General features: G+C 43.3%; 1 protein-coding gene across 1 annotated transcript in view; it reads right to left on the bottom strand.

Moving 5' to 3' along the window:
• The window catches only part of BLTP2 (bridge-like lipid transfer protein family member 2), a 114,983-nt gene that overhangs the window by 67,703 nt on the left and 34,309 nt on the right, over nucleotides 1–12,971 (bottom strand). The window contains exons 12-15 of the mRNA XM_056559095.1: nucleotides 11,569–11,687; nucleotides 11,258–11,421; nucleotides 8,326–8,611; nucleotides 2,357–2,562 (exon numbers count right to left, since the gene is read on the bottom strand). Coding sequence (XP_056415070.1) covers nucleotides 2,357–2,562; nucleotides 8,326–8,611; nucleotides 11,258–11,421; nucleotides 11,569–11,687 — 775 coding nt within the window. The remainder of the gene's footprint in view (nucleotides 1–2,356; nucleotides 2,563–8,325; nucleotides 8,612–11,257; nucleotides 11,422–11,568; nucleotides 11,688–12,971) is intronic.

Raw genomic sequence — 12,971 nt, 5'->3', positions numbered from 1 at the left:
TGGAAAGGCAGTGAAGCCTAGAAGCCATGACTAGAATCCCCGTCACCCTGGGAGATCGAGGGAGGTTTGGAAACCGTGGATTGAATCCCCTACGCCCTGCATACCGCACAGACACGCCAGGTCACTCCACCAGACACTAAGCACTAGCAGTGAGGTACCAGAACTTCAGACGGCGATACTTCAGCCCTTGGAGAAGTGACAGGCGGCAGAGAAAACCATGCAGACCACTGTCTGGATGACTAGTACGGGTCCATGTAGATAAACGGGGCACTCCAGCGTTCACCTCGTACAAGCATGGAGGGTACCGGTAACTGCAGCCGCAGATACTTCAGCCCTTGGAGAAGTGGCAGGCGGCAGAGAAAACCATGCAGACCACTGACTGGGTTGCTGGTATGGGTCCATGTAGACAACGGTGCACTAAAGCAGTCACCTCGCACTAGCAGTGGGGTACCAAAATCCAGCGGCGGATGTGGCAGTTGTGAGATGAGCGACAGGTGAAACTACTGTCTGGCCTAATGAGAGCAGGTGCAATCCATGGCCACGCAGGGACACTTCCACGGAGACCTCGCACTGGATGTGGGGATCCGGGACAGCAGCCGCGGATGTGGCAACCTGCAGAGGAGGGAATAATGTATGTACACGACAAGAACACCTGCGGACATGGCAAACATGTCATGACAATCTGTGGTAGAGGAGAAACAGTTCTGACTGCAACACCGGTATCTTCCAAGGAATCATGAAATCCCTGGCATGACCCGCCACAGCGAGTCACATGTCTCTGACAGAGAGAGAACCCTGGCAAAAGCAGGTATGCCAGAGGCATACCACAACTGACTCATGCAATATGTCATATCAGGTCCCGTACAGTGTGAAAGAGACAAGAAAGGGGCACGTAGACAGTCCCAGAAAAAAGAGCGCAGCAGATTTTTTTAAAAAATACCCACTTTTCTACTGGGAGGGGAAGGAGATCTGCTCCGAGTCCCCGTACAGCAAAACGGCCGCCGACACCTGTGAGGGGAAGGATGGCAGAGCTATCTTTACCCCCCACCATAATAGCTGCTGGGTGAGGCAGATAAAATAAAAGTGACAGGTCCCGCTCTGAAGGAGAGAGGACGGGGGCGGAGCTAATCTCCGAGACCCCGTCCCTCCAACGGCGGGGGAGGGAGAGCAGCGGAGCCCGGCTAGGAAGGGTCCCGTCAGGATGGAGGAGACTACGGCCCTGAACCAGGGAGTCAGAGGAGATACAGCCTCTGACATCCCTGGTAGCGCTAATGACCTCTGCAGTGCACCAAGTCCAGAGGACTCGCTGAGGGGAGGAGAGGGGCGGAGCTAAGCTCCGTAAAAGTAACCGATCCTTCCCCACCGTGCGCTCCGAAAGTAGCGCTGCCAGAGTAGGGAGAGAGTCCTCTCACAGTCATACCCCAGGGTCCCACTCAGAACTCGGGGAGAGGGCAGACCTACCTGCCACCATTATGGCTCCCGCCAGTCAGTACAGCGCCGTAGAAGCAGAGAGCTGCAACAAGGGATATGGGGAGCAATAAGTACAGGTAGCTGCCGCAAAAGCCGGCGGCTGCCCTGAGACAGAACAGGCAGGCGAGACCACCAGAGGGAGTCCAGACCCCAATAAAGATAGGGCCAATGACACCTCAAATTGGCCATGGAGGAACAGCATATCCTCATTAAAGCAGATGCCCATCCGTAGTACACAGGCCCTTCAACACCAAGGGAGAACATTAACCCCTAAATTCCTGTGCCGGGAGGGGGAGGGGGGGGGGCCAACTTCATACTTTTATGTCCTGTGCCCCTTAGCCGCATATGGGGGAACAGGTAGCGCCATGCTCCTGAACCCCCACCTGAAAAAGGAAACAAAAGGGAGTAAAGAACCTAACTAAACAGCCCTTACTAGAAAATAACTTAAAAAAAGACGAGGTCTGGAGAGCACCAGACCTGTCTCTTGCCTCCTACTGACACTAGCTAAAACTGATTACCTCACTGCAGGTGGGCGGGTATATCCTGCCAGGGAAGAGCTGACATTTTTATATGTAGTGTCAGCGCCTCCTAGTGGCAAGAGCATATACCCATCAGTATAGGAGTCCTCCAATGAAGAGCGACCAAGAAAAGAGCAATTGGCCTTCATACAGTGTTTGTGTATTTTTTCTGACTGTACACTGTGAAAACTAAGTTTATGAAAACACTTCTACATAAGGCCTGCAAGTGGAGCAGCCCAGTATAAGCTTATTATAACATATTTTGGCTTTATGCTATCAGCATGTTTTCTACATAGGAAGGTCGAAGTGATATACAGGAGGAAACATGTATGTAAAAAATAATCTGCAATTAAATCTTCCAGTCCTACCTCTAAAGCCTGAATAGTGGTGTGGTAAGAAACGGACAAAATGGAGAGGTAGAGCAATTGGTCAGTCTGGTCCACAGCCTTACAACATGGTTCCAATTTTTCAGTGATTGACTTCAAAAGAGATGCAGTGACACCTTGCAGGCTCAGACTGCAGCTCTCTGCGCTTCCTATTAGGGTAAGTAGGTCTATCCTCACCCGTGCAGCACCTTAAAATAAAACAAAAACATTATTTAGTTACATATATTTTGATATATAATGAATTGAAAAAAATAGTTAAGAGGAAACCATAGGGGTGTATACCCATATCAGTCATTATTGTTTCTTACAGGTTGCTGAATAATAACATTGAGCAGAATGTACGCAGGTCAATACAGAGCAATACTGGAGTGCACTGGGTGACAACTGTGAATCTGCATGGTCCAGTGAATTCTGCTGTAGTCCCTAAATTTCCTTTAGTCCCTAATCATGTCACGTTTTGGGGCGTAGACATAGCTGGTATACGCTGGTATACCTGTATGAAGGCCAAGTCCTGAAAAAAAAAGTGTGGGAACTCACCCAAGATTTCTAATACAATATAATTCAAATACCATAAGGTCTATTCACCCCCACATAGGTCTGTCCAAGGTCCATGTCACTAAATGTACCATTCTAGGAAGGACAGAGGTGATCACCTGGACAGAGAGCCTTGCCCAGGAGAAAAGCCAGGTGGTCCTGTCCCAGCAGAGTGGCTGCCAGTGCTGGCAGAAAGAGGAACATGTATTAAAGCTGTAGTGACACATGGGTGGACTCCAAACAGACAAATTTGAAAAGAGCAGTGAAGGGATAGGAGAGGGTCTTCAAAAAGACCCGAGAAGCAGTTATAAGGCCAGAAGATCATTGTAAAGAACTGGATAAGTGTCCAAAAAGGATTCAGGGGGGGGGGGAATTCATCAAGGGTGGTGTAGGGGAACATTTTACACACCTTTAACCCCTTAAGGACCAAGCTAATTTTGGCCTTAAATGGCCACAAAAAAACAATAGAGCCATAGAAAATAAGTATCTCTATGTCTATTTCATTATTTTTTCCCCTAGTTTCCCTTAGAAAACTGCTCCTATAAAAGTGGCCACTAGAGGTCCTCATAAAATGTCCCACACCTGTTACTATGGTCTTTCCGATGTTAGCAACATCAGCTAGTCGGTGGGAGAACACGAAGTGAGGGGGTGGGTGGGCTGTGTGCGCTACCGGTTTGAAGATCTCCGAACACAGATAGCTGGGGAGAGCTAGCAGTGTGTGAGCTGCTGTGATTGGCTGAGAGGAGGCCACACCCCCTCACACCTCCCCAGCTCTCAGCAGCATGGAGTGAGAGAAAGAGAAGGCTTCAGTGCACAGCTCCGTCCATAGCATAGAGGAGAAGGAGCAGAAGTGACAGCATGTTCAGCCTTATACAGCAGCGTGTACCCCAGTAGTAAGGAGATGGGGAGGGGGTTTGTTACAGTGTGCCAGCCCAGTATTAAGAAGTTTACATGAGGAGGACAGCTGACAGCTCAGTGACACACAGTGAGGGAGGAAGTTTAGTCATGTACAGTGAGGGAAAGAGAGGGACACGCCCCCTGCTTGTGAGAAGATGAAAATTCTGTGTAATCTGATATAAGTTGATTTTAAAAGAAATACAGAAGCTAGACACATAAAAGATATATGTACATGATCAGGATAAGGTACTGAGTAACATATAACTTTTTTTTTCTGTGATATGATAGGTACACTTTAAGAACCAGGCCAATTTTATTTTTGCATTTTCCTTTCTTCCTCCTCGTCTTCTAAAAAATGATATTCCCATCCACAGACCCATATGAGGGCTTGTTTTTTGAGTGACCAATTTTACTTTGTAATTACATCATTTATTTTACCAAACAATGTACGGCAAACCCAAAAAAATATTATTTATGTGGGAAAATTGAAAAGAAAAACGTAATTTAGCAAATTTTGGAAGGTTTTGTTTTCAGGGTGTACACTTTTAGAAAAAATTACATGTTTTCTTTATTCTGTGAGTCAATTCGATTAAAATGATACCCATATTCTATACTTTTCTATAATTATACCTCTTTAAAAAAAAAATCTCAAAATTTTTAAACTAAATTATTATGTTTAAAATTGCCCTATTTTGACCACCTATAATTTTCTAATTTCTCCGTATACGGGGCCGTATGAGGGCTCCTTTTTTGCGCCATGATCTGTAGACTTTATCCTGTTTTGCTTATATTTAACTATTTAATCACTTTTTATTTTTTTATTTATTTTTTTAAATAAAAAAATTAAATAAAAATATGTTAATGGGGCCAATAAAATTTTTATTGGGGGAGGGGCTTTTTCACATTTTATTTTATTTATTTTTTTTACATTTTTTTACATAGTCCCATAGCGGACTATTTATAACAAACATTAGATTGCATATACTGAACATGCGCTATGCTTGATCTCAGACCAGAGCAGAAGTCCCCGGGATGACGGCTGGGGCAGGTAAGGGGACCTCGGGCAGTCATGTTGGATTGGATCCGATCATCCATTTACATGCCCACACTGCCGCAGATCTGTATTGATCACAGCATCTGAGAGTTTTATTTGCGGACATTATCGCGATCGTTGATGTCTGCGATTACCGGCAGGTCCCTGGCTGCTGATAGCAGCCGGGACCTGCATGTTATGTACATGACATAAATGAACGTCATGGTGCGTTAAGTCCCACCGCATCTATGTCCATTGTCGATAAGGGGTTAATTTGTGCCGTGTAAATAAAGTGCATGCACCAAATTTATTAAATGGTGCAAGGCATGTAATATATGGGTCTAGTACACATTATTTACTTTAGTACACTAGTTCGTATGATGGCTCCTCTGTGACTTTTTAACCAGCTTGTGACAACTTTTGTGCGACTTTTACAAATGCTGTCCAAAGTCAGTTTTGTAAGACAAGTCTGATAATGTGTAGATTTGAGAGAAATTGAAGGCACTGCGACAATTACCACTGAAATAGTGTATAACAACACAAACCAAAAGTCACAGGAAAAGTTGCAAATATTAACCCCTTAAGGACCAACACAAATAAACCTGTACGCCCCTGAAAGACCAGGCCTGTTTTTTCACATCAGGGATGTCTGTCTTTATTAGAGAATAACTCTGGTAACGTTTTGCCAATCACGATAATTCTGACATTGTTTTTTTGTCACAAGTCGTCCTTCATGTACATAGTAAAAGTAAGCCGATATCATTTGTAGTTTTGTTTTTACAATGCAAAAAATCATGAATTTTTTTTTTTTAAATTACGATTTTTTGCTATTTTAACACTAATAGGTTGCATATATTTATACATACTGACCAAATAGTTTATGAAACTTATACTTTCAGATGTCTACTTTATTTTGACAGCATTTTTTTTTTGTTTTTAATTAACATTTTAAATTAATTAGAAGCCTAACAATTTAACTTGAAATTTTGAAAATGTTGAAAATTAGGAACACCCCCCAAATTACCCAATTTTAAAAACTAGACCCCTCAAGGTATTCGCTAGGGGGTACAGTGAGTATTTTAACACCATAGTTTTTTTGGCAGGAATTATTACAATGTCAGTGTTAAAAATTCAAAATTTGCCTTTTTTCACAAATGCATAATTTGTGGGACATATTTTTTGTACATCACTTCTGATATTACAAGAAATGCACCCTATATTTTATTAAGCTGCTCGGCCCGTGTTTGGAAATTCCCCCGCTTAGGCCATATTTGGTTCCTTGGCCACGTGGTAGGACCCAGAAGGAGAGGACCCCCCTTTGGCTTTCAGGGCATCATTATATGAATAGTCCCCATTCATACTGCGTTTCTGCAGTATAGGTGTCCGTTGTCATGTCAAAAAAGGGATGCCAATGTATACTGTAGCAGCAGTATGAATGGGACGCAGTGTAAGGTCACATAGAGTGCATCCGCAGCATATTTCACACCGCGGATGCCCCCGGCAGTCACAAGGGCGAGTTCACTGCTAAGGCTGGGTAGCTCAGTGCGTCCACTCATGACTGCCGGCGGGAAATCCGCCGCTATTAGTGGACACACAAAGCTACCCAGCCGCAGCAGGGAGCTCATTATTGTGACTGTTGGCGGGCATCCGCAGCATATTATTTTTTACTATATTTATTTAATAAATGTGTTTTTATTTTTTACACTTTTTGAATTAATTTTTTACACTTTTCTTTTTATTCTTCTTGTTTTTATACCCTTTTATTTATTTTATATTTTTTTTACTTTTTTTAATGCTTTGGAATACTTAGTATTCCAAAGCATCGCAGATATAGGCTGCCTGCTAGTTTTACACTTGCAGGCAATTACCGGGGGAAGTCCTGGGGGTCCTTGTAAAGACCCCCGGCTGCCCAGGTAAGCAGCAGCACCCCGCGATAGTTGTGGGGTGCTACAGGAGAGAGACAGAGGGAGCCCCCTTCCTCTGTCAAAACTCCTTCCGACCGCGGCTGTAAGGGTTAAACTGCCGGGACCGAAGCTGTCTTCGGTCCCAGCAGTGCTGCAGGGTCCCGGCTGTGTGCTACAGGCAAGTCCCTGCCGCGATCTCGTGGGTGCACTGGACAGCACCCACGGGAATAATGGATGAGTATAGACGTCCAGGTGCCGGAACGCCCGCCAACCTGGACATCTATACTCATCCGTGGTCGTTAAGGGGTTAAACTGAGATAAATGATGCGACAAATTAACCCACTGTTTACACCCAAAAACATGTAAAACCTTTAATAAATTCCTGAGGGGAGCATAAAGTCCCAGCAAACAAGGCCAGAGAGGTCACAGAAAAACAGGAAAAATTTGAAGCCAATACAATACTCCAAAATGTGGCCGTGTGAGATCTGAGTGCTGGAGAAAGCTGGCAAGGAAGGAATGATTGAAAGATGTGTAACTCTATAGGAGTGGGAAAAAGGCTGCAGATTATGAGAGGCAGGAGAGCTCCTAAGAACAATTGCATGAAGAACCATCCAATTACTGGGATTAAATGTAGCTAACTGGTCGGCCGCAGTAATTGTGAGCAATGTCTGAGAAATCATACAGCGATAAGGAGAGATGCTCAGCAGGGTAATAGAGGATGGATGGCATCCAGCCTGTAATGAGATGAAGATGGAGGAAGAATCACCTGCTAGCATAGCCTCTCCATAAATCACATCACCAACATACATGGGTGAAATCAGATACTGGCTACACTGCCAAAAGGAGAGAAAAAAACCACATGGCCGTAGCCATTCCTGCTAGCAGAAGGCAACTATGTAATGCAAATAATCTGCTGAAAGTGACAGGGTTAAGGGACTGAAGTAGTGGTTGGGAAGATACATCCAGCAGTGAAGAAGAAGGGGGTTTAACAAAAGCAAACAAAACGCTTTATTTTGTCCTTATCTCATGTTTAAATAATTACAGAATGAAAGTTAAGTTTTATCTAGCATTGTTGGTCTAGTATTGATGCAGTGACCGAATGTGCATAAAATGCCCCAAAAATGTGAATAGAATGCCCCAAAAATGTGCATAAAAGCAATGCAATAAATAAACTTAAAAGCTTAAGGCTTAAATGGCATCCTATTTTTCAGCCTAAAAATATGCTGTGTGAACATAGCCTTCGGCTGCCTCCAGTTTTCTGTCTATTCTGCCAACTCATTTTTACACGTACCTCTGAACACTGCCTCTAACATGTATGCTTTTGCAATGAGCACAGTCTGTAGCCCCTCTTGTGCATCTGACTTGCATCTATGGCTACATCCTTATTACAATTTTTTTATGTAATGAGTAAACTGAATATGATCTTGCTACATACATCTTTGTGATGACTGTGCATTATAGGATATAGTTACTAAACCTTCTGCCCACATAAATGGTATTGTTACAGTCAAACTGGCCTGTCATAAACTCACTTTTAAAATCCAAGAAAGAAGTTGCAGGGCTAAAAATTTTAATAAACTCACCCACTAAAGTGGACAATGTAAACAAGTTCACGTCCTCCACCCTGGCATCCACTTTCCAGAGAAGGGCCAACTTGCTGCCAAGCTCCCCACATGGAGAAATAGAAGGGAGCGGGTCTTGTGAGGCTGGCAGAGGATGTTTAGATGCTACAGGCATAAGATTCAGTACACAGGAGAGACATTCTGCACATGTATCTGAAAACTCAACCTGCAGTCCTTGCACAGTGGATTCTATGAAGAGTGTATCGGCTTGTAGGATTCCTACACCCAGTGATTGGTTGTAGCTGCCCTGAAAAGAAAGAATAATCTATATTTTATGTATGCATAACTCATAGAAAATATAAGTCAACCACAATAGTTATTTTATAGAGAGTAAGTTCACCATCAGACATGATTTTACAGTTTATATTTAGACATTGATGCAACTTTACAAATAAAACACTCATCTTGAACTGAGGTACAACCTGTATCTATGTATGTGTGCACATATATATATATATGTATGTGTGTGTATGTATGTGTGTATGTTCCAGCATCACTTCCAAACGGCTAATATTAAGATATCAACATAAAACTTGGTACACGTTACTACTATGTCAACTACAAACATAGGATAGGTAAATTTACCCTTTCCCACCCCCATTTGTGGGGGTTTAGGGTTTTAGTTTAAAGTCCCATACAAGTCTATGGGAAATATATGTTACTGCATAGCTTCCAAATGGTTGGAGATATTCTGAAAATATTTGGTCACATGTTAGGGTACATTTACACCACGTTTCTTACATACGGGGACTGGATCTGGCTGGGAGGTTGGAAAACTGGGCACTCCCATATCCCAGCTGGACTCGGCCCCATCTGATTCATTCGAATGAGCCGACTAGAATCAGATAGTGACTCCGGTCGGCTCATTTCTGTCCAGTATCCAGTTTTGTGACCGTACTTAAAACCGTAGTATACCAGGGTTTTTAGTCCATTCACAAAACTGGATACAGGGCAAAAATGAGCCGACCGGAGTTACTATCTGATTCCGGTCGGCTCATTCAAATGAATCAGATGGGGCCGGGTCCGGCTGGGATACGGGAGCGCCCGGTTTTCCCATCTCCCAGCCAGATCCGGTCCCCGTATGTAAGAAATGTGGTGTGAATGCAGCCTTACTTATATGTCCATGAAGAAAGCACACATGAAGATGGCAGAGTACAATGTTCAGCTATCTTTGTGTGGCCCATAGTGTAGATTGAAGCACAGAAAGCAAAGCAGCACAAACTGCACGATGAACTTGCAGATGACAAAAGAATAGACTTATGAAGAAAATGCTTAGTGTGGGGAAGGATTTAAAAAAAAACAAAAAAAAACAGTGAGCTTAATTCTTACGCTGAAGTCCTTTTAAGAAGACAGATATTAACTAAACCCTTTCAGACCGTGCTCCTTTTTCAGCCAGGTTTACAACGGTAGATGGGTGATTATTTTGCACAGATGGGCTAAGGTACAATATTAAACATTTGTTGTCTCCTTTACAGCTTATGTGCATGGTCAAGTTCAGATATTAGAAATCTTTTAAGGTTTAGTAAAGATGGTTGGCATCAGTAGAAACAAATGTTCTTCCATCTTAAAATGCACTGCCTTTAAGTCTGACAGTTCTGAGAGCTCAGGCGCAAGATGGATTGGCTTGCATAGCTGCACCTGCAGATTGTCCTTTTGCATTTACTGATACCAATTACTGTATCTCCGGCTCTCCCATAGAGATAATAAAGGGGCCGTGTCGGTCGCCATTTCTTGCGGGGATCGATACGCCCCATTCCTGGTGACTGCTGGGGTGCTGTGCAGATGATCATGGGGGGGTCCCGCCATCAGGGCAGGTTAGTGTTCCTGCATTGGAGAACTCCTTTAATGATCTCATTTTACAAAAAAAAAAATTATTAGCACTGCAGGGCCATAGTTGATAATCCTACCTAATACTGACATGTACATTTATTTGTGAACAAATCCAATATGAAAGAATACGAAGGCACTCACCATCTACAAACATCTACAGACATAACATAACTAAAATGAAAATGTCATTTCCAGTATGCAGTTTTGTACGAAAGAATATGAAGGCACTCGCCATCTACAATGTGTCTTCTTTATTGCTGATGAAAAAATGTACAGGTATATGGCGGCTGCATACGTTTTTTCATCAGCAATAAAGAAGAAGACACATTGTAGATGGTGAGTGCCTTCATATTCTTTCATTTTGGATTTGTTTGCACGAATGAGCCAGTTTCCATGAATGAGCACCACCACACATTCTGCTTTGAACATTTTCTCCGGTTTAAGTCCGTATGCTGCATTTGAATACAGAAGGTTAACTTGCAGTGCCTGCACTTTCTCTTTACCTATTATCGGACATTGATTTTTAATATGTCTGTCCATGCTATGCAACAAACCTATAATGCCTTTAAAAAGGATCACATTTTTGTTAAAAGTACTAAAAGCTAACATTCATATGGGTTACGCGAGTTTGCACTTGAATCAAATATAGCTTAAGCCACTGATGTGAAGTTACACGTAAAGGTGTGTTGATCAGGACTAGAAAAACATGGCTGCTTTCTTCCAGAAACAGTGCAATATCTGTTAACAGATCATATTTGGCATAACAGCTCACACTGAAGTGAGTGGGACTAAGATGTAATACAAGACACTGCTCATGGAAACGGTGCCATTTCTGAAAGTAAGCAGCCATGTTTTCCTCATCCTAGCCAATCCGATAACTGAATGCAAAACAATAGCACAATAACAAATGACCTGCTCTGTTTATACCCAATACAATATCCTTATTAGAAAGTTACCACTGTTGCTTTCTTCGCTAATGAGGTCAGACATAACATAACATAACTAAAATGAAAATGTAATTTCCAGCATGCAGTTTTGTAAACCATAATCCTCTTACTCTTACCTGTAAGCTAAAAGAATCAAGCACAAAAGCCTCACCCCATACATGTGTATTTGGTGGGTGCAGGGCTTGCTGGATGTGGGAATCTTTGCCCACTCTCCAGCAGAGGTTGCTTACAGAGAGTAGAGCCCTCTGGTGGAGATTCTGTGTTTGCAGGTGCTTGAACTCTGCAGGAAAAAAAAGGAAATAAGTAACCTCATTTTAATCACACTTTCATCTTGTTTGGACTACAGTTCTTAGAATTTATTATTTCTACTGAAAAATTTGCATTTGGAAGAAACCCAGACAAGCATCTGCCACCAGACATGACATACCCAGTGAAACAGATGAAAATCCAACAGCAAACGGTTGTGCTTCATCCAGCTGGACAGACACATTGACATTAGAGATGTTGGAGTTGAAAACTATAGGAGCTAATATCACAGGAAGTGGTCTAAAATAAAATAAGACATCAAACATGTAAAATATATAACCATCATATTTAGAACAGGATTATTTTAATCCTTTTAAAAGGTTGGTAGCCTGTTAAAGGGGTTCACCAGTACAGATACCCAGGGGGTTGCTGTCAGTCTATGTTTATAGCAACCCCCTTGCAGCAATGATGCTTTGTGCATCCACATGACCACTGTAATCATTAGCCCAGTGTTTCCCAACCAGGGTGCCTCCAGCTGTTGCTAAACTACAATTCCCAGCATGCCCGGAAAGCCTTCGGCCATTCCATGGTATATTCACCTACCACACCTCTGACATGTTTTGTGATTTTTTTTTGTCGGCCCCCATTTACCTGCTATTCAGCTCATAAATTCCAGTTACTTCCTGGTTATGGTGGCTATGCCTGTGATCTCAAAGACTACATTTCCCTGCATGCACTGCTCTCATTTCCTGCTCTCCGCTGCCTGAGCAGAGAGCTTGTTACGTTAGTCACTCCCACAGCTCTGCTAGCTCACTCCCACATAACACTGAGCTCCAATCATAGCCCCCTATACAGCAGGGTGGCCACGAGGAAACAAAATGTAATCTCAGTGCTCAGAGAGAGGGACCCTGGAGTTGAAGCTGCAGTTTTATACTGTAAAATAACTCCCTCCCCCTCCCCTCTGCTTCTCTCAGTGAAACAGCTTTACTCTGGCACAATCAGCTCCCCCCTGCTCTGCACTCCTCTCCTCCTCAGCTCTAGCCTCGTAAATCACTCTGTCCCCAGTTCTGAGTGTGACAGCTCTACTCTCGCAGCTCCCTCTCTCCCTCCCCTCCATTCTCAGTGTGACAGCTCTACACTGGCAGCTCCCTCATCTCCCCCCTCTCCTCCGTTCTCAGTGTAAAAACATTAGCAAGGAGAGGGGAGAGAATCAGCCTGTTTGCTGGGGCTGCTATGATCTGAATCAGCCGGCATATAGGCAGTGCTGCTCAGCCAATCACTGCAGAACAGAGGGAGGATAGTGTGAATATTCATCAGATGGGAGGGGCTAAGGCCGAGCACAGGGAGCTCTCTGCAGCACAGGGGTTTTCTGGGTAATTGTCACGTCACGGCCCCGGGATGCTGCTGATAACAGCCTGAATAGGGGGTCGCAAGTCATGAAAACCTGGAACAGCTGAATTTCCTGTCAGACAGAAGAATGCAGATAAAGCTTGTTTCCAAGCAGTATTGGTAATGGAAGTGATTTACAAACCTATATAAAACTTTACCTTCTGCTCTTAAAGCTGAATTTTTTTTTTACTGTGA

This window comes from Hyla sarda, chromosome 2, assembly GCF_029499605.1.
Source record: "Hyla sarda isolate aHylSar1 chromosome 2, aHylSar1.hap1, whole genome shotgun sequence".
In the NCBI taxonomy this organism is placed as follows: domain Eukaryota; kingdom Metazoa; phylum Chordata; class Amphibia; order Anura; family Hylidae; genus Hyla; species Hyla sarda.
Note: the sequence above shows the minus strand (reverse complement) of the source record. Positions and strands in the feature narration are given on the sequence as shown.